Source organism: Glossina fuscipes, unplaced genomic scaffold (assembly GCF_014805625.2).
Source record: "Glossina fuscipes isolate IAEA_lab_2018 unplaced genomic scaffold, Yale_Gfus_2 154, whole genome shotgun sequence".
In the NCBI taxonomy this organism is placed as follows: domain Eukaryota; kingdom Metazoa; phylum Arthropoda; class Insecta; order Diptera; family Glossinidae; genus Glossina; species Glossina fuscipes.
Genome location: NW_023998497.1, coordinates 32,851 through 54,145, shown reverse-complemented (window position 1 = coordinate 54,145; position 21,295 = coordinate 32,851). Strand labels below are relative to the sequence as shown.

At 33.5% G+C, this 21,295-nt stretch overlaps 1 protein-coding gene across 2 annotated transcripts; it reads right to left on the bottom strand.

Annotated features, from left to right (window-relative positions):
- Window positions 1-12,221: 12,221 nt before the first annotated feature.
- Window positions 12,222-14,025, bottom strand: LOC119641563 (proline-rich extensin-like protein EPR1). 2 transcript variants are annotated; one of them, XM_038040307.1, is made up of 6 exons: window positions 13,793-14,025; window positions 13,397-13,719; window positions 13,246-13,333; window positions 13,131-13,181; window positions 12,607-13,064; window positions 12,222-12,550 (listed from the first exon to the last, which is right to left on the bottom strand). In XM_038040307.1, exons 1-6 carry the CDS (start codon window positions 13,929-13,931, stop codon window positions 12,407-12,409), a joined length of 1,203 nt encoding a protein of 400 aa, XP_037896235.1. In that variant the 5' UTR covers window positions 13,932-14,025; the 3' UTR covers window positions 12,222-12,406. The 2 variants fall into 2 exon arrangements, with proteins under 2 accessions (XP_037896235.1, XP_037896236.1); XM_038040308.1 differs by having other exon boundaries at window positions 13,255-13,333.
- Window positions 14,026-21,295: the final 7,270 nt, after the last annotated feature.

Here is a 21,295-nt window from a genome sequence, read left to right as displayed (position 1 = left end):
AAATGAAATCTTGATATATAAAATTAAATAGAAAATGTTAATATTAAATGTTTTAAACAAATGTGAAATGTGATATTTTTGGGTGTGTGTATCCTCGTTTATATAAAACTATTAAATAATCTATTTTAAATAATTTTCTTTAATTTTTTAAATAGTATGTTGTATTAAAGCGAAATTGTTTATTAAAGTGTTAAAAGCCCTTAAAATATATAGGACGGAAAATAAATTGTTCGAAATCTATATGTAACTCGTAAAAGCATTGTACAGGGCCACAGCCCACTATTAAATTCCCTGCACCAATCCACAATCGTATCATAACACGACTTCTCACAACAAGGTGTAAGACAGCAAAAGGTCGAAAAAGTAGCCCGATTCTAACCATTTTCAATAGGTTTCGCCCTTGGGCCCAAACACGCCGTGCACCAAATTTCGTTAAAATATCTCAAATATCCCGACCTGTGGGTTAAACACAAGAAAACGTTACGGACAGACGCACAGACAAGATATGTCTACCTCAAGTCTTTCTAAGTCTTGCTTAGATCAATGCAAAATTAATATACCTTTATACCACAAGTGAACGGAAAACCTTACAGCAGACGCAGATGAATCGTTGTTCGTAGGATTCCGTTACAAATCCATGACAATTTTGATGAATTATGAAAATATTACTCTTCGCTTGAACATACCACAAGGCATATGCATATGCATTCGTTATTATGGCTGGAAAGTGGTTCGGATCGGACAACCTCCCGCATGAAGTCCTATTTTGAAAAGTATGAATAAAAGTGGAGTGGTGTACATCATTTTAACCCCAATTGTCGAATCTATAATATACATATGTGTTTTAAAAATTTTTCGCTTCTCATCCAAAGAGGTCCAGCTTGTATTCTCACAATCCGTCTGAGTAGGCAACGTATCTGTTATAACAATTCCGATGGGGCCGTGGGTTCCAATCTCAAGTGCAGTAGAGTTTTCAGTGAAGCCGATAATCTTAGATGCTAGTGCATTAGACTTAAATTTTATTTCTTAAAGTATTCTAAAGTAAAAGTAAATTCGCTCAAAATCCACCTATGATATTCTCACAGCTTTATTGGCAACAATCTAAAACGAATCTTTAAGACGACTTATCGGTCGGATCTAAGTTAGCACTAATCCGAAGCGGACTTTGACCAATAAATCTATTATGGGGTACGCCTAACTTTGTGTTTGATCAAAAATTTCTTACTTTTGCATTTTATTTAACGACGGTTAAATTTTCTAAGAACCTCTGTTGTTTCCTTCGTCTTGCTATAAGATCGGCTTTTTAACTTTTTAGATAGATTATAAATTAAATGTGTAATAAAAGAAAAAAAAAAAGATAATAATTTATATAAGATATTTAGACCCAACTCAATAACACAATATAATGCAATAGTACTCTGCTACTATTTTGAACACAACTGTTCTTATGCACATGTGGGTGAATCGATCGAACGGGTGTCACCCGTCTCGCGTACAATGACATCATATAAATATTTTGTTATTCAGAAATGTATTTAACATTTTTTACATGTATTTTTTTCATTTCGTTTTTTCTTCTTCGTGCGAAAAATGTCTAAATATTTTTTCATCAAAAAGAAATGTGCGCAAATGCGTGCGTATTTGATATGACATTGAAATTATTAAGTTTTTTCGAATTTTAATCACAATTTAATTCTTGTTTATTAATAATTTATATTTTATGTATTAAAACCCCTACAGTAAAATCCCTACAGTGGGACATGGCCCAGCACTAAATATCCTGCGTCACTTCTCTCAATGCAGTTATTCTGACCATATAGTGATTTTTGAAAAGAAGTCGTTATATGGGAAGTGATCCGATCCTCACCATTTCCAATAGCTTTCGCCCATGGGCGTTAACATATTTGGTTTATCAAATTTCATCAACACATCTCGCAAAGTGGAGCAAGAAAGCAAGACAGACCGGTAGACAGATTTACTTTGATTCAAAAAAACTGCGTTTATCTCGACTTCTTCTCTGTATTGCATACACCCACATAAACTTAATATATCCTCATACCGCATGGAGGATATTTATGTTAACGTAAAATTTTTTAACATTTTATTAATATAATGTTAAAAAATTCATACGCCATCACTCTCCGCTCTCGGCTTGCATTAGGAAATCAAAAGTGATATATACTCAATCAAATGGGGAAAGAATTATTTCTACGGCATTATATTATTATGATGTGTGAAGAATTTATTCGAAATAAAATAAATGCAAATAAATTTGTAGAAGGACTCAAGGCGCCAGGGCGCCTAAGACGTAAATTAAAAAATATTTTACGGAAACTTTTTCTTGATATTAATTACTTGCCTCTGATTAATTACAATTCACCTTAATTTCTCTCAATCGGTAGCTAGTATTGTTTCATTTTAAATTCCCATTCTCCGCCATACCTAATATGTCTTTCCGGGTTTGATGCATTATAATTACAAAAGATTTCATTAAATGAATAATCGGTCAACTGTGCAATCAAGACAATTTGTCACCTAAATGCTCCTAAAGCATATTAGCAACCGGTTTTAGATAAAGGTTCCACTCCAAGCTGTTACAATCCAAGCATTTGGCTCCCCCTGTTTTATTGCAATATGTAAACAGCACTTCGCAATGGATTGTTAGTGAATAGTTTTTTATTTTTTGTAAACCGATCGGCCCGGTTTTAGCATTCGAGCCTTAAGTATCTTTCATTCGAATAGCAGATAATAATCGGACAGACGGACAGACAATCAGAGAAACGCAAGGGCATACGAACATGATTTAATCAACTCAAAATCTTAATTAATTTTTACTATATTTTACAACAAACGACGACCAACCAGACCAAGCAGACTGGCGGATAGGTGGACATATAAACGTCATTAAGTCTACTCAGGATGTGATGAAGGATATCTGCATATTATATTTCCTAAATTTCAAAGTATACGTTTGTGTAAGCGTTGCAAGAATTGGCGAAAATGAAGCAAGCAAACGGATTTATGGGCTTGACTAAAATAACTTAGAGTCTTAGAGTGTTAGGCTGATGAATGATATACCTAAACATGGATATTTTTCGCTGTTCTTAACCAACAGGCAAATCAAATATGCAATCTTCTTTGGATAGAATGGATATAATAACATTTTCAACTCCATGAATTGTTTCATGTCATAACGGCTCCTAACTTCGGCTATAACTTAAAAGCTCTCTAAACTTACGTAGAGAGTCGAGTTTTTAGTGTACTATTGCAGGATACAAAAGCATAACTTTTGACACTATTTACGCAATTATTCCCCCACCTTGTATTCGCAATATTATCGAATAGGCCAACCTATGCCTAAAATGGCTTTAAATCTAAAGAAAAGTTCGTTCCAATATCTTTAGCGTTGAGCAATTTATTTTATTTCTATAGCATCAAATGCTTAATATTTAATATCGAATACATCAACTAACTGTGTTGAGAAAACATTCGTTCAATTTCACAATGCACGGATATAAGTAAGTACATGTGTAATAAGTTCACTGCTGGCGCTGCTGGCAATTAAAACTGTCATGATCTTGAGAAAGAATGCATCATTGTCAGGTTGTTTGTTTTGTTTTTATTTTCAATTTCAAATTTTGCCTATGATCAACAAACGATATTTCTGCTCTCTTCTCACATAAGTGTTTAGCTAAGAGTTCTATTAATTGTGCGTTAATTGCTTTCTTCAGTGTTAGTTTTCAACATAGAACTAGACGTTTAATATTTCAAACGTGTGTGTGTGTGTGTGTGTGTGTGTGTGTGTGTGTGTGTATGCGTACATGCTTGCAGACAATTGATGATTCTATTTCAGTGTTTCTCAATCGGATTACTCGCTAACCGCAAATCATTAAAACGGTCTATGGAGAAATTTATTACTGAGTATTAATGAGAACAGTTACTGGGAAACGGAATCGTTTATCAGGAATTATTTTTATTTATGGATTATTATTATCATTAGTATTATTATTATTACTATTATTACAATTATGTTTCATTCAGCCAGAGAAATAAATTCTAAGATTAAAAACGTAAAGCACCAAGCAGATCTAAGGCTACCAGCTTTACGGCGAACTCTTCCGAACTTGAGCTGTGAACCCACGACCAATGGAGTTGCTAGGCAAGACCTTTTGCTTGCTCGGCCTGCGGATTACACGCTTTTGTGAACTCGAATTAACGGTGTCCGCGTTCTATATGAATTCTCGCAACCACAAGTCATTCAAGTTCGGGCAAGGGCTAGGGTTAAATCGCTTACAGCTTACGCTGATAACGATCCACATATTTTATGGAATATCTGTAGGTATGTACATTCTTGCGTAACCCCATCAATGGGCAGCCAATACTTTGATTTTTTCGGTCGACATAACGCATCGCTAATAAGATTTCTTTAGGTGAAATGAATCGAACTAAATGCAAATCACTTTCAATGCTATGATGAGTTCAATGAGGTACATGAAGTTTCTAATGGAAAAGTTGATAAACAAAAAAAAAATAAAAAGAACCAATGTCTTTATGAAAAACACCTTAACGCAGATTAGTAAGTAGAAGAACTATAACAGGCCAAGATCAACCCTTGAACACTCTACATCAGCCTAAAGTTGTTGAGATAACGCCTTTTCAAAATAAAGCGTTGTACGGGAAGTGATTGTCAAGCGGGTGCGATTCGAACCATTATTCGTCCTAAAATATCTTCATTTACTAAATCCCATCAAAATACCTACAAAAATTTGGGCCCATATGACAGAAAGACGAACAAACAGCGATTCTGAATCAGTCGGTATAATTGGATCTATGGCAAATCCCTCTGGATGTTGCACAAACTTGCGCATATATTCAATGTACTGTTACGACACAAGTAGTGTAAGCTATAAAAATTAAAGATCCTTCGCTTGTATTGCAAACGTAAATATATTTCTACATTTTCGTCAAAGCATTTAAGAAACTCTGTACTCTAATGAGTCATTTTTGTTATTTACTGAAAAATTCAATTTACTTACGTCGAATGACTTTCAAAAAAACAAAAAAAAAAGCAGTCTTTTTACGCAATGCTCGTCTCATATCGCTATTACCATCAAGGCCTTTAAAATAATAAGGTTCTCACAATGTTACCTGAATGCTTTATAAGGATCCCTAATAATCAATACTTTCATTATCTGTTATCAACAATAACAAGTAACCGAATCTTTTATACCCGTCACCGTTATCCTAACAAAGACAAAAACAAGTAAGAAAATTAAATTCGGTCCGGACCGAATCTTTTGCACCCATCACCATTTACTCTAAGAAAAGACAAAGGAAATAAAGGAACAAAGTTCCTTTTTGTCGTTTGACAAAGAAGTTTTTGTCGTGTAGGCGTTGTAGGCGTGTCCTTTGAAGGTCCTTTGAGGTTTATGGCATTTCCAAATCCTTTGGCAAATTTGTAGGCGATATCTTCAGTTTCGTTAACGGGAGAATGTTACCACAAACGTTACAAAGTTGGGCAAACAGACAGATGGACAAACGAACAGACGCACGTGTTTAGATGCATTCCAAATTTGAAACTAGCCAAGAATTTATATACTTTACGGAGTTTTTTTCTGCGCGTTAGAAAGGTATTGAAAAAATTATTCAATTTTGATACACTATGATATTGTGTACGCGTGGTCAAGTTATTCCATTTTTGTACGCCAATGCTATAGCATCGCCTGTAGAATATGCTTTCAAATTTTTGTACATTTATCTGCTATAGTTTATGAATGGTGAGCAAAAAACCAATTTTTCATTCCGTGGTACGGTGGGCATGTCCTTCGACCGATGTGGCCCATTTTCAATACTAACCTGTGTGCAAGAACTTCCAACCATTTCTACTAAATTTGAAGTCAATCGCGTTATTTTTGCGACCAGGAGAATGTTCACAACAGACATTATACAGACGGACATTCTCTCTGAAAGAATTTGATGCTGATCCGAATAAATATACCACTGATCCTTCGGTGACCGGTATAAAAGCATAGTAAATAAGAAGCTATTTATGTGCTAAAAATTAAAAGGTTCAGCCTCCGTCGAACACTATTACCAGCATATTTTGTCAATACTTTCCTCGGCTAAAGCGTTTATTTGTTTTTATTTTCTAAATCTAAAGTAAAATTAAATTACACTACACACAGCTTGACTGCTGTGTTTAGTAAAATAGATCCATTACAACGAGGCACGGGCGAACATTAAATACTCTACGCCAACCTACAGTGATCCAACATTTAAAAATAACTTGTTTCAAAATTTTCAAAACAAATTATTATATGAAAAGTGATCAGAGAAGCGCTCCGATCCGAACCATTTTTAATAGCCTTCATCCTTGGGCCAGAACATGTCAGTGTACTAAATTTCATCTCAAAAATCGCTTAATAGAAGAAGAAAAGAAGAAGGACAGGCGGACAGACAGACTTAAATAAATTTAAAAAATGAATTTAATCTAATCGGTATATTGATCTCGAATCCTTCTGAGCGTTCTATACATTCGCATAAATTAATGTATTCGTGTAGAGTGTAGGGTAAAAAAAGGATCTTTCAAAGATTTTCTGACTTAATGCGGCAGATTGCTGCTATGTTAATGAAAAACAATAGAAAAAGTTTTTCGCTTTCCCTTTTTCCATTTTTTTGTTTTGTTTTATTTGACCGTCCGCTTAGGGTAGGTCAAGATGTCAAGACAGAGTGAGGAAAAGAGTTTTAGTGTTTGTGCTCGAACTTTTTCTTATTGGTTACAAAAAAAAAAAGATTGAAAACACTTTCGTCGCTGCTTTCGTTACCGCCTTGCGAGTTTCAAATTGATTTTAATTTTATATTTTCCTCTTCTATCCTATATTAGGTTTATCTTATATTTAAAGCAAGCATCAGAGACGCATGGGTTATGTGTGGTTTTATTAATTTATTCTTCTGATTAATCGATCCGCAATTAATAACAAAAAAAAAAAAAAAAAAAATGATATTCATCTGCGTTTTCTCTTATTATGTTACACTAGGTACACGGTCTTAAGTTGTATCTTAAAGTTTTCCTTAAGGAAATCTTCGAATCAAGCAAGAAAATCCGTTTCACTGAACTAATTAACAAACAAAATTCTATAAAAATAAGACGTAACATCTAAACCATGTGCATATATACCGTTGTCTATATAATATATTATCGGCGATAGCCAATACGATATAGGTTTGATCTGGCAAATAAAAGAATGATCTCATCTATCTTGTAGTTAAAAATTATACAGAAGCCAGACATTTGTCTTAATAGCCTTTTGGGCTAAACCAGATATAATCTTGTTTTTTTTATAGTTTTGTAGATCAAGACTGAGTGATAGATATGTGGTTTGCGCTCCTCCTGGTTTGTTCGTACTTTCCGCGCCAAAAGTACAGCGAAACCTTTCTAAACAATTTTAAGGAGTAGAACAATAAGAGCTTGTTGTGTTCAGAAATTGCGACGCGTACCCTAAGACTAATGTGTAGGCTTTCTGTGTGTATGTATTGGTTGTGTGTGTGTGTGTGTGTGTGTGTGTGTGTGATAATCCTTCTCTACAATTCTAAGGAATAATAAAAAATAATGTTGTGTTCAGAAATTGCAACGCGTACCTTAAGGGTAACATATAGACATGGTGTGCGTGTGTGTGTGAGTGTGTATGAAAGAAGTACATATTCTAACCATTTTCATTTCGATGGCTATGCAAACAAACAAATTTTACTGAGTTTGGTCTGGAGAGAATTCCCAGGCTATATACGCTGCAAAGTGCATGTTGTGGTGCCGTTGCCTTACATCCCAAGAAATTGTTGAGCCTTCAAGTACATATATATTTACATAAACATATAAAATATTTTCTAACTTTTACATCTCCGACCTTGAACGTGAATTGAAAACAACGAATGAAAACTCGCAGAAATTTTCTTCTAGTACACGATACATACATCCATACCGTGTCTTGTCCATCATGACGGTAAAATTTAAATGTCGCTAGTCTTTGAACTTTCGGACAGGCTGATAGAACTTATTCGTGTATACGTGCTCATAAATCTCAGCAGCTTAAAGAGAACAAGCGGATCGCTAGAATAACATTGAGAGGTGTATGTAATGAATCATGTGTTATGACATTAGCTGGATATTAAAATCAAAAGATCTTACAAACATAGACAAACATTGATTGATTAACTGAGCTGGTCGGCTACTCATGTGATGTAACTAACACTGTCAGAATGATTTAATTCATGCTTGACTGTAAATTAGACGAACAAACTAATTACAAAATTTATTGCCTCGGGGCACTGGTTCGAAGAAGAGTATTAAAAACGTAATTCATAATAAGAGGTTAGCGGAAAAAAAAAATACTTTCATACTTTTCTTTCCTCTTTCAGCGGTGAGAATAAAAAGGATATCCACTTGAAATATTCCGAAACTGAATATTTATATATACTGAGTAAATTCAACGATAAAAAATAATTTAAGAACTTCGTAATAAAATAAAATAAGAAAAGAAAACTCCCCTAAAGTCTCCCGAACAGGAATACGAACTCGTGGAAAACCCGCCGTTGTCATCAATAAAGTGATTTATTTTAATATTAAGAATACATCCGCTACCCCTAAACTCTTAAATTATACCCTACATCACTTGTGGTAGAAGGGTATATTATGCGGATGTATCCAACATACAAAAGGACTTAAGATGAATCCACCTCTTACTACAGCCATTGGGTTAGAATCACTTTCTAAATTGATTGAAGTCTGTCTGTCCGTTTGTCCTTCTTGTTTTCTTTTATTCAGTGTACGGATCGCAATTTTGAGATAATGCCAAATGTAGTTTAATTTTACTTTAAAAATGGAAAGTAAACACTGATAAACACACGCATCAGCTAATGAACGAGGAAACTATTGAAATAATACATTAGTGACGGTATTCGACATCGACTCAACCTTTTAACTTTTTTCAGTACATAAATAGCTTAACAGATAGCTTAAATTAAGGGAAGGAACCATCAGAGATCTCACAAAATATATATATATATTATTGATCAGCATCAAATTCTAAATTAATTTAAACATGTCCGTCTATCCGTCTGCGTAATATTTGTTGTAAATATTCTCCTGGCTGCGAAACTGAAACTATCGAATTCATATTTAGCGGCAACATTGGAATTTCTTGGACGCCGGTTGGTATTGAAAATGGGCCACATCGGTCGACGGACATGCCCACAATATCAAGTAAACTCAGCACACCTCTGTTTTTCAAAGGGAATGACAAATTGTTTTTTTTTGCTCAATGCCGATGGAAAAAATAGACCGCGCCCACTCAACATTACATTGTACCAAAATTTAATTGTTTTTTCAATACCTTTAATATGCGCAGAAACAAGCATCAAAAACCCCAAAAAGTGTACAAATTCTTGGCCAATTTCAAATTTGGAATAGACCTAAAGACTCCTGCCTGTTCGTATGTCCGTCTATCTGTTTGCGCAACTTTATAGTAATTATGGTAAACATTCTCTCATTTGTGAAAATGAAGGTACTACCTACAAATTTTGCAAAAGAATTTGGAATAGACCTAAAGTTTTGAATGGACGCGCCTGCAACGTCCACATGCCTCTACGACAAAAATGTTTATATTCAAAATAAAAAAAATCATCTGTACCTACTCCATGTTATAGACCACGAAAATTTTGCTCTTTTACTTCTTTTGTCTTTTTTAAGACAACGGTGATGGGTATAAAAGCTTCGGTCTTGACCGAATTTAATTTTCTTACTTGTTAATTGTGATAACAGATAATGAAATTCTTGCTTGTTGCGCGATCTTTATAAAGTGATACGATGAGAGTATTGTATACAAAAAGTTGCTTGTTTTGGCCCAAAGATGAACGCCATTGAAAATGGTTTTAGATTGTACAACTTTTCCGACTACTTCTCATATAAGCCCTTAATTTGAAAAGTCTTTATAAGAGCAACTGGATTAAACGAAGTGATGCTGGGCATTTAATTGTGCTTTTATTCATGTCTTTAGATGACGCCGTTAACATTTTCATATAATTAAAATAAAGGCAACAAATAAAAAAATAATATTAAGAATGAAATATAAAAATAAACATTTTCATTATTCACTTATTTGTTTTTTTTTCTAAGCATTGAATCCACGAGCCTCAAAGCTGATCATAATCGACTCGTAAACACACAGACAGTGACAGACGTTTTCACAGGTAAATGACAGAAATCTCGAAACAACAAAATTTCAATACGTATTGCGAATATATCTATCAAAATTGCGATCTATGTTTCGAAACATTTTCCTTAATTAATTGCCCACCTCCTACAAAGATGAGATACTGACACGTTATGACATTAATGATAAATTTATTACTCATTACGAAAACATTTTTCACGCTGTATTAATTTGTTATAAGCTCATGTAAAAAATAAAACATTGTTATATTATTTTGACATAGTATTGTATAACTAAACTTTATTGGAAAACCAGTTGCAAAGTCATTTCAATTTTATTATTATTATTTACTCTTTCTCATTTGCACAAGTGCTTTCTAACGTATTTTACGATAGAAACAAGGAACAAGGGAAAAATATTGAGCGAAAATCGACTTACCTGTATCCTATCAGGTAGCTGTACATCTAACCTCATCTTAGAAGAGAGTAGAATGTAGAATGAATGTTAGACAACAAACTGGTCATAAAAGTAACGTATAAAGAATAATACCTTGTAAATACGACGACATTGAAAATGTCGTTTAGCTGAAAGAAAAAATGTGTTCTCCCTTTCATTTATATTATTGAATTTCTTAAAATAAGTATCATATGCTAGGTAGGTAAATAAATTTGTACCGGTTTCTTTAACCTAAAAAGTAGGGTAACCTAAAGGTTAAGTAGGGTAGTTCGTATCAATACATACGCAATGCACAATGTTTCTCAAAGAATTTAATAAAGCATTTCTTACCATTATCGTTGGAGAAATAAATCTCTCTTGCTTGGCGGCTTTTCATAAGCTGAGACTCACTTATTAACAGTTATATAGTAAATAGAAGATCAAGAATGTAATGCAACATCAAAAGCAATGGAAATTGAAATGTTTCCTTACACTTTTCATGGTAAGGCAACGTTTAATCCGAATTTGTTGTCGTTGAAACGCATTTGATCTGATGTTAAACTCAAGGGCGATACTGAAAAGCATTGTTGTGTGTTGTGAGGTTTGCTCACTTTGACTTGTATAATATTCAAGCGTTTCCCGAATTCATCACCGAAAACTTAGGGACATATTCTCTTTGTAACACTTGTGGAGGTAGGAGGAAGAAAACATATCATATAAACTGTTAGTTGATGTCAGCAATCCAGATTTGGTATTCCGCGGCTCAACTGCCAAAATGTCTAATGGCGCTTTAGAGAATATAAGCGTATTATCTAACCGCGCTTTATAAGAATAAGCCGTATATGTTCTTAATAATTTGTAAAAATGCCAACCATGTGAGAATAAGCTTCCACACATTTGTTTACATTTTTCAATAATTAAACATGTATTTGTATAATCCATATGCCATATCGAGTGAAAGCAATTCACGTATAATAGTTTGGCTGCCAGCACATTTTTTTATTTAAAATTAAACTTTTATAACATAAGAGCCGGGTATTTCTTAATAATCACGAATCAAACTCACAATAAACGAAAACCTATAATTTGTAATTTGCAGGCAGATATTTGTTAAGATCATTTAAGATATCAATACAAGAATCTACCTGATGCAAAAGCGCACACAATCGAGGAAATGATTTTGAAAGAACAGATTTTGGCACTTTTTAATGCCGAGGCACAAATCGTCATCGCTCTAACATCGTTATTTTTTTTTTTGTTTTTGCTCTTTACAATCAAATTTCGAGTTTAAGTGAACACTTAAACTTTCGCCATTTCTGAGCGGTTTTGGCCCTTAAAATTCGGAGCAATGGAATAAGCTATGCTGGACGGAATCTTCAGTGCGTGTTCGAACTCTTTCATTAATGAAATGTTATTTTTTTATCCATTCTGCGAAATATTCATAATAAAACAAAAATTCGTCACAAGATTTCACTTAACTTTTCTTTACTTATTTTACTTTTTTTTTCTTTTTTGCACATATTTTACAACAAATTCAAAAACATACATTTCGTATACAAATTTTTAAATTATCGGAATGGAAAACCATGAAATTATAAAAAAGAACACGTTGTACGTTTTCACTAGGTTTACATTAAAATAAATATTCTCAGTAGAAATATATTGTCGGCAAACAATACGGTTACAAATAATCTTAAACTTATATGTATAGTGCAATTAATACAATCAGTCACCTGGGTTCTCCACTTGAAATGAAATTTGTAAGATCAAAACATATGGCGCTGGTAATGAATGGATTGCTGGGGCTGTTGACCTGGCTGTCCTGGTATTACTGTTAACTGTTGACGTGGTATCTGCGTTTCATGTGCTGGAACGTATCCTTGAGTTATGCTACTACCAGCTTTGGGATTCTAACAATCAAAGATGGTTATAGTAAAACTTTTAAACACAAAAACATGGCCTTCACCTGTGGAGGAGCACTTATTTGCATAACATTAGGATGTAGAGGCATTCCTGGTATTAAGGGCGTATACACTACGCTGTCCGGTAAAGGATGAGGCGGGGGAGGTCCATGTGCATCGTGTTTCACTTCAACGTGATAACGATCACTTATTTTCTCCATCGTTATTTGAGGCTTTTGTGATTGCACTACACTGTGTCCATTACCACCGGCTTGCGAAATTGGCGGCTGATCTAAATTAATGTGATACACCTGAGTGGGCTTTTGATTCGACGCATCAGTTTTAGATACGGGCACCGACGACGCGGGAGGCAACTCTATATGATAGCCCTGACGTATTGGTAGATTATAAGGCGTATAAATTAGAGCAGGTCCCCGTGCGTCTGGCGGTTGTTGTGGGGGAGGCCCGTTACTCGTTGTTTGATAAAACAGCGTCCCTGGACTCTGGTATGTAGTGTGCGGTTCTGTATTGAGTTAATAATATTAAGTGAAAAACTTAACATTTGTTTTAAGCAAGACATTGGACTTACTGTTCCATAAAACTCTGGCGTAATCAGCATTGCGGCGGCCATCATCGTGCTCTGAAATTTGAAAACACAAATTAATACTTATTTATCTAATTGCCAATAAATAATATATACGTACTGGACTGACCGTAATTTGCAGTCTTATAATATCCTTGATGAGTTGGGGACGGACTCCGTCCTCTTTTCACTGGTGGATTACCAACGGGCTGAAAATAGTTTAAAAGGTGTACTTCATTGTATTAAGTGGTTAATTCGGCTTTTTAGCGTACCTTTGTTAACATAGGCATTTGATGATGTTGCACTCTTATAGGCGGTAAAAATACCTGTGGCTGCGGCGCATTTGCCTGTTGTGCTTGCAATGCTTGCATAGCAATCATTTCACTATCCTTTTGTTGCTTTTTCCGAATTTCATCTTCGTTCAAAACCTTTTTGAGTTGTAGGAATAATTGCTGTTTCTGATTGTGTAACTCTGATAATTTTTGCTCTAACTTAACAATCTGACCACGAGTTTCTTCCAATGTCATGTCATTTTGCCGTTCGCGTGCCTCCCGTTCTTTGCGTTGACGTTCTTCTTCAACTTTAGCTTCGAATTCTATAAAAAATAAAAACGTTCAGAAAATTTACTCAAATAGAACGAAAAAACAACGCTGTTTTGATAAATGAACCTTCTTTCTTGCGTTGCCGCTCTTTCATTATAAAAGATTTAAGGGCACCGCGAAGCTTTTCTTCCCGTTCTGCCTTGGCAGCTGCCTGTATTGCCGCATTCGCGTTCGAGGTATTATTATTTGACCCCGCGGGCGGCATTTTTGAGTTAAACTTTTTTTCCGTAATTTTGACGATTTTTATTTTTACTCTCGGCAAAAACTATTTTAAAAAGTTATTACATCAATTATTGCTAAGTTTTGACACGAATTCCAGATGTTTATCATAAAGATTGAATATTATCGATAACTTTTTTTATTATATGCGATAACTTATCTGCAATCGATACCGAATATCTGTTAGAATTTTCAACGACCTAACCAAGTGTTGCTAACTTTGGGGAAAATGGCATTTAAGCTGAGAAAAGAATGAAAACGGCTTGCAATGTCTTATGTAGATGTTTTTGCAATCATCAAGTCAGCTTGTGGAATAGATACATTTCAAGTTTTCATACAATGATATAGAAAGATCTATAAGGTTTTTCGCTTTTAATAATGGTAACTTAAGCGTCAAAGTCTGAACAATTACCCTTAGATGACAACACATAATATAATAATATAATATATATTCTTACTTCTAAGGCTTTCACGCATGAGTTAAACATAATGACAGTACTCTTTGAACACACATCGAAAATTTGGGCATTGCAAGCTTGTAAGGTTATTCAACATTTCTAGCTTCGATTGAAGTTGACAAAGTTTTATACGAAAATAAAAAACGCTCAAAACCGTACGTTCAAAGAAAAGAGAAGTTTCTTTCAAAACAAGCAAATTGTTGTTATCTATCCACCTGGGTGGCCGAGTAGGCAAGAGTCTCGACTAGCAACTCAGTGGTCGTGGGTTCGAATCTCAAGTGCGGTAGAGTTTTTAATAAAGGCCGATAGCCTTAGATGTTAGTGCTTTTAAGAGTTTAGTCTTAGAATTTATTTCTCTGGCGAAATTCATAATAATAATAATAATAATGTTGTTATCTAATTTGAAATTTATTGAAAAACTTTTATTATCAAATTTAGAGATTTTTATTTTTTATTCTAATTGTTTATTGCTATAAGCATTCAATCTTTTCAATATGTTTAGATGTTACCTATTTCCAACCAGGTAATCAAAGTAAGAAAAGATTATACGTATTGCAGACTTGCACGTTTCAAAAAAAAAACCAAATCAATTGATGCGCACATAGGAAACGATGCTCCTTTGTTTGTAGTATACAGTAGTTGCCACTAGTAACCCATATGGTTATGTTGCAAATTCTAATATTTGTTTAAATTTGTCGTGCGTCTGCTATTGTTTACATTTTAAATATTAAGATCATATGCGATTACTTTTGCGTACATTTTGATGTAAAAAAAGGAATTTTTATTCTTAAGGAATAAACGGAGGCAGACAAGTTCATTTTAATAAAATATAATTTTTTTAGTTCTTTACATCCTTCATAATATTCGCGTTTTTCAAATTTATTCCAGTAGAGTATACAAAACGACATTATTGTCTTTTTACTTCGTTTGTTTACAGTCGGATTTTCATATCGCAGTTTAATGCTCCGAACGAACTTAAGAAGATTTGTAGGATGGCATTTGCGATTTACGCGTTATCTCCAAATTCCAATTTCATTCCATTTCGTCTTCATCATCGGCCAAAAAAGTATACTATACGACCAGAAAAGTATACTATACGACAGAAAAGTATACTATACGACCAGAAAGTATACTATACGACCAGAAAGAAAGAATTCGTGTAAAACAAGTGTATTGGCAAACCGTGTAATCGGCTGCATAATCGCTTACTTTGCTTTTTTCAAGGACCTTTTTATAATCATAATAATGACATATATTCAAATAATTCGTGTCTTCCTTTGGTGGTTGATGCAATGAGGGGTTTCACTATTTTTGGGTTCAGACTTCGAAGCGCATATATATATATATATATATATATTTATATATATATATATATATAGGAAAGGATAGTTTGGATTTGGGTTACTGTTTGTTCCCATGACTTTTCAACTTGCGGATCACCAGGCTATTTGCGAACTCATTCTCGTTAAATTAACACGAATATAAATCAATTCCTTATACTTGTCATATTTCGGCTATCATAAAGTTGTGTTCTGATAAGGAAATGTCAAAGGATCATTTCTCTTATAAAGCTCGAATCCTGTAATAGATTTCCACTTAATCGAATCAATTATTTCAGTAGTTGTTTTATAAACAAAATACATATATCACTATATCTTGAATCATTCTTCAAAACTTCAAAAAATAAAGGGCTATAGCAGATTATATTGGTGACCGAATCTTTTTTTCGCAAAACAAATGAGAACGAATATGCTTATTCTCAAAGCGGCACAATACATGCAAAACAAATGAGAACGAATATACGTTTATTCTCAAAGCGGCACAATACATGCAAAACAAATGAGAACGAATATGCTTATTCTCAAAGATAGATAGATAGATAGATAGACTGTTTGTGGTGTAATGAGAGTTAAGACCGACGAGATGTTGAACCGATGCAATAGACCAAACTATAATTTGATTTTCCTTCCTTTCATTTCTTTCTCTGCCTGCGCGATTGAAGAGTGAAATTTGGTTTGTAAAACCTGATCGAAACACGCACAATAGATAATATCGTCTTTCTTATCTTGTCCGTAAAAATTTCTTTTCCATATCGACCTTAATTGCAATTAAACATATCAGTCATTGTTGTTGTTTATGGTTCATGGTATGAATGTTTGTTTCATTAATATGTGGAAATTATATTACATACAACAATACAGGCTGTTATAAAAGAGTGGGACCAGTTTTGCAGACTTTAAAAATCCTTTTCACCAGCCAAGGCAGAGTATTTAAAAAGTAAAAATATCCAACATAGCCAGAACAGCGTCGTCTCGCAACCTCTAAAACATCTGCTTCCAAAGGTATTTAAGGATTAGAAAGTACGTTCGGATGTACTTGCTTGCCAAATTAGCTTAAGAGATAGAAAAATATTCATTGAAAAATTAATTTGCTGGAATGTGAGCAAATTGTCATTAAGGTTACTAATACCTCCGAGATTTCTTAGCATAGAAAATTCGAGACCAATTGTCCATGTGCCCAATTAAACAATAACCTGAAATACCGAGTGAAGTCAAGCAAAAATTACTAGCTACAATATTTCATTCTGAAATTTTCAGTCAATTTTAAAATGGAAACATTAAAACGCTGCTTATTTTGTGACTTATTAGTATTGATTAAGAAAGCAATGGGATATGTATAAAACGTGAATAGAATAGTTATTGGTTTGGTTATAAGCGTTTTGGAGTCTTTTCGACCCGGAAGCGCGCTTTATACAATTAGCTGAAGCTACTTCAAGCCCAGCTTTTCAAAGCATAAAATCACTGGATCAGGATGCCTACGATGATATTGAAGCATGCATCGATTCACCTTTAACCTTAACTCTCTATGAACAACTAATAAAAGATGATGTCTCCGAAATAAGTCGTGAGAATCGTTCTTCTCAGCAACTTCAATGTCAACTGCGGCGACTCATTACTAAACTGACCTATAATCCCTTCCAACGAACAAAATATTCTTGTAGATCAAGTAATTCTTGCAAAATACATGCGTGCGATCGGTAATTGTGATATGTACCAATGCCTAATGCGCAGAGTACGCTTATGTTTACATTTTTATATTAATTTAAAAAAAAAATTTTTATAAAATAGTGTATATTATTTCAGTTGAAAGACCTATTTAGTAATGCGTCAATGCTTCGTTTTTACATGTTCATTTATAATCTTGAACTGGAAGAATATATTTCAGCTACAGATTATATACAGAAGCCCTTAAATGAGCAAGGTCAAGGAGGTCAATCATTTATGTGAGTGCCTTACCTAAAAGTTGAGAAAATTTTTCAAATATATTTCAAATAATTTTAGCAATATTTGTAGAATTTATCTCGATTATATAAAGTACAAAAAGGATCCAGAGATTGAATATAAATGCGAAAACGATTTGTTAATCGCATTAAAAAATTTGTGTGATATAGAGCAGCAGCACAAACTGGCAGTAGATTGGATGCTTTTGTATTGCTTATATAAAAGACACAATTATCAACCGGGCATTAGTTATTCGCGCTAGCAGTATGAGAATCTCATCAGAAAAGGATTGTTTATTGAGATCGAGTATTTACCAAGAAGTCTTTGGAAAGTTTTCAATGATTTTAAAGCCAGTGAAAGCAAAAAATCTTTGGAAAAGAACCAATCTTCTGTTCAGATTAGGTTTATGCAATTTTGCTCAATTGATATATTTATATATATATAGTTATTGATGATTTGTCAGATACATTCTAAATGCAAATTTCAAATTGATTACAAAGGAGTTGCAGTATTTTGCATCGTTAATAAATTTCCGGTATATTAACTTCCAAACTCAGCTGAGTTGGTATATAGTTAAATCTGTTCATTTTATATATATATATATATATATATATGGTTGCTTGTTCTTATTCCCTTTTGGTGTAGGTTCCTTGTTCTTGTTCCTTTTAGGAATATATATGACCGACATATATATATATATATATAGAATACATATATATGTAATATATGCGTACGTGGAGACATAGATTTTTGATGACCTTATCGCTGGGAATTAGATTTTCGACAAATCAAATTGGGAAAGTATCATTTAATAGCCTGAAATAAATAAAAAATTATGAATGAAATGGTTTCATACTTTCCAGGCAAACGGACTTTTTACATTTCTCATAAAAGTAACCAGCTCGTCTTACACAATTTTTATCGTGAAGTGGTGAAGAGTTTCTTAGTCTCTTTTTTTTCGTCATTTTGGTTTTTGGAATAGAAACCCCCAACACACAATGGGGAGACGCGTTGCATATCGTTTTACAGGGAAATGTGAACAAAAACATGTGGTTTAGAAGTAAAAATTACGAAAACTATGTAAACATAAGCAATAAAGTTAAGTTTCTTAGTCTTGAATTTTGTTCGTTAGCGTGAAGTTCTGCAATTCGAGATATTATATTCTTAATCTTAATAATTTACCTAAATTTTATGACATCATCGACAGTCTTTTTGTATGCTAATTGATCGATAATTTAGAAATTGTCATTTATGACTTTGAATACTTTTTTTTCTAAATTTTATTTCTTGGCTCGTGTATTCTATCCTATCCTATCACTGAGTTGGCCATCAATTTCAAGAGCTATAAAGTACGCTTGCAGATTAATTGTACATGTAAAATCTGGTGAAATTCGCTTTCCATTAACTGGTGAAGAATTCTGTTTTCCATTTAATCTTATGGACTTATTCATCGTAAGCCGACCAAGGAGCTATAAAAGAAAGCGGCTTTCCACACCACCCTTGAGGTACTGTGATAGGCACGTGAAAATGCCGTTAGTCGTTTTATTATGTCTATAATTCATTAGACCAAGAGAAAAAAGAATCTAAATCAGCCGTTAGATCTATGCGTATTATGGATAAAAAAATGGAAATAGAAGACAATAATGGATCGCAATGCACTATAAAATATTCTACACAACTCTACAGTTATGCATATGACTGATGGTATGATGATATGAAATTGGGTCCATATTTTTTCGATCAAGAGACAGCAAGATGTGCATAGCATCTCCATTTGTCAACTTTCTATTGAATTGGCCATTAACTATGTGAACCTTAAGCTTTTTATATTCAAAATTTCGCGAACATGAACTTTTCAGTAACAGCATACAACAATGTAAACAACCATTTGGTTGTTGAAATAAACCATGCAATTTGCTTTACCAGTTTTAGCTAATTTGGCGCCGTTAAGGAATTTTTCCAATTTCAAAATTTGAACCACGCTTCTCCACATCATATGTTCAAACAACGAAATTGATGAATATTGTATTTTTTGTTATAACCATATATATATATATATATTGAATATATATTGATAAGGGTATATATATTCAATAAAGTTAAACAAAGAACGAAAAGCAATTGTTTGTTTGGATAGGTTTCAGATTTCAAGTTTTTTTTGCATTGATTTGTCATGTCAACAGAGCTTTTTAATTTTTTTTTATCTTTTTACATTGTTTTAATTTAACAGATATAAATGCCGGTGGCATTGCAATTTAACAGATTATTCCTTTACTGCTTTGCCTTTTAACAGATTATACCACTACTGCTTTGCCATTTAACAGATTATTCCACTACTGCTTTGCCTTTTTAACAGAATATTCACTTCAAATATTTTGTGCTTATACATAATACGAAAAAATATATTTTTTCCACTTTTTATTCCATTGTTGTTTAAATCTTTTTGATTACAGATAAATAAATAGATCTAAATAAGTAAAGCGATACCTAAAAAAAGCGAATATATTTGAATGATTTAAAAGATTTTGTGGGTAAACACGTCAGTACGCCAAATTTCATCCCAACATTTTAAAAACTTCGGTCTGTATATGCAACCCAACAGAACAAGACGGCGGCTGGCAACAGCGCCGCATCCAACTGCAATGCTTCACGCTGCACCTAACAACTGTACTGCAGCGCTGCACCTAGCGACTGTGCTGCATGTATCTGCATTTATGGAGTGCGCTGCACCTAATTGCAGCGCTGCACTTATTGAATGGGTTACGCTGTAAAAATGTTGTCCTTTCGAATATTAACTGATTTCCATAAAGTCATGTTTTGTTTATAATATTTTGCAAAAAAATTCTTGAAAACGTCTGTTTTACTTGTATTTTGGGTTAAATCCATCCGAGACTTCGTTTAACAGAATTCTATTAACGGCTTTACAGAGCTCTGCAAATAAATCTTAGTTTATATCTTTGCTAGTTATATTTAAATATAACTTCACAACCTTCTGTAGAAAGTGATTTCTTAAAAAAAAAGCTTCAGTAAAATCATTCAACTTCTTTTCATCCATTTGCATGTACAAGAAACAATGCGTATTTAAACTAAAGCTGCAACTTGTGCTATGAATCTGAACAAAAACTGGTGGAATTTCAATGAAAATAAACAAAAGCTCAGAAAAAGTCTCCCCGCAACATTTTCTTTATGTTTATGTTTGATTACAATTCTCAATAATTAAAAATGTATTTGTTTAAAAATTGCCAACATCTGAGAGTAAATTTTTAATGAATTAAAAAAGTATTCCTGGGAAGTTTATTTAAAAATGAATCGTCCTATACCATGTGATGTTTGTGAAGTTTGTAATGTTGTTGAGTCTGCTGAGCATCTAATTTTCAGATGTCATAGGCTTGATGGCTTTAGAGATTCCTTTAACTTCTTCAAGTTATATGGCTGTCTCCACGATCTCTTTGCAGCAAAAAATTTACGTCATCTCGGAGAACTAACTTGTTTTATTAGAAAAGCCAATTTATCTTTTTAGAATTTGTTTTTCCTCTTCTTTCTTTTTTTTTTTGCGTTCAATCATCTTCTATTACCATAGGATTCCTTTTCGTTTTCAGCCAAAGTTTGCA

Coding starts and splice junctions, on each gene's coding strand:
- LOC119641563 (XM_038040307.1), bottom strand. CDS start 13,931: ATGCCGCCCGCGGGGTCAAATAATAATACCTCGAACGCGAATGCGGCA. Junction 13,720..13,792: donor GCGGCAACGCAAGAAAGAAG/GTTCATTTATCA, acceptor TATTTTTTATAG/AATTCGAAGCTAAAGTTGAA. Junction 13,065..13,130: donor CGCCAGAGTTTTATGGAACA/GTAAGTCCAATG, acceptor AACTCAATACAG/AACCGCACACTACATACCAG.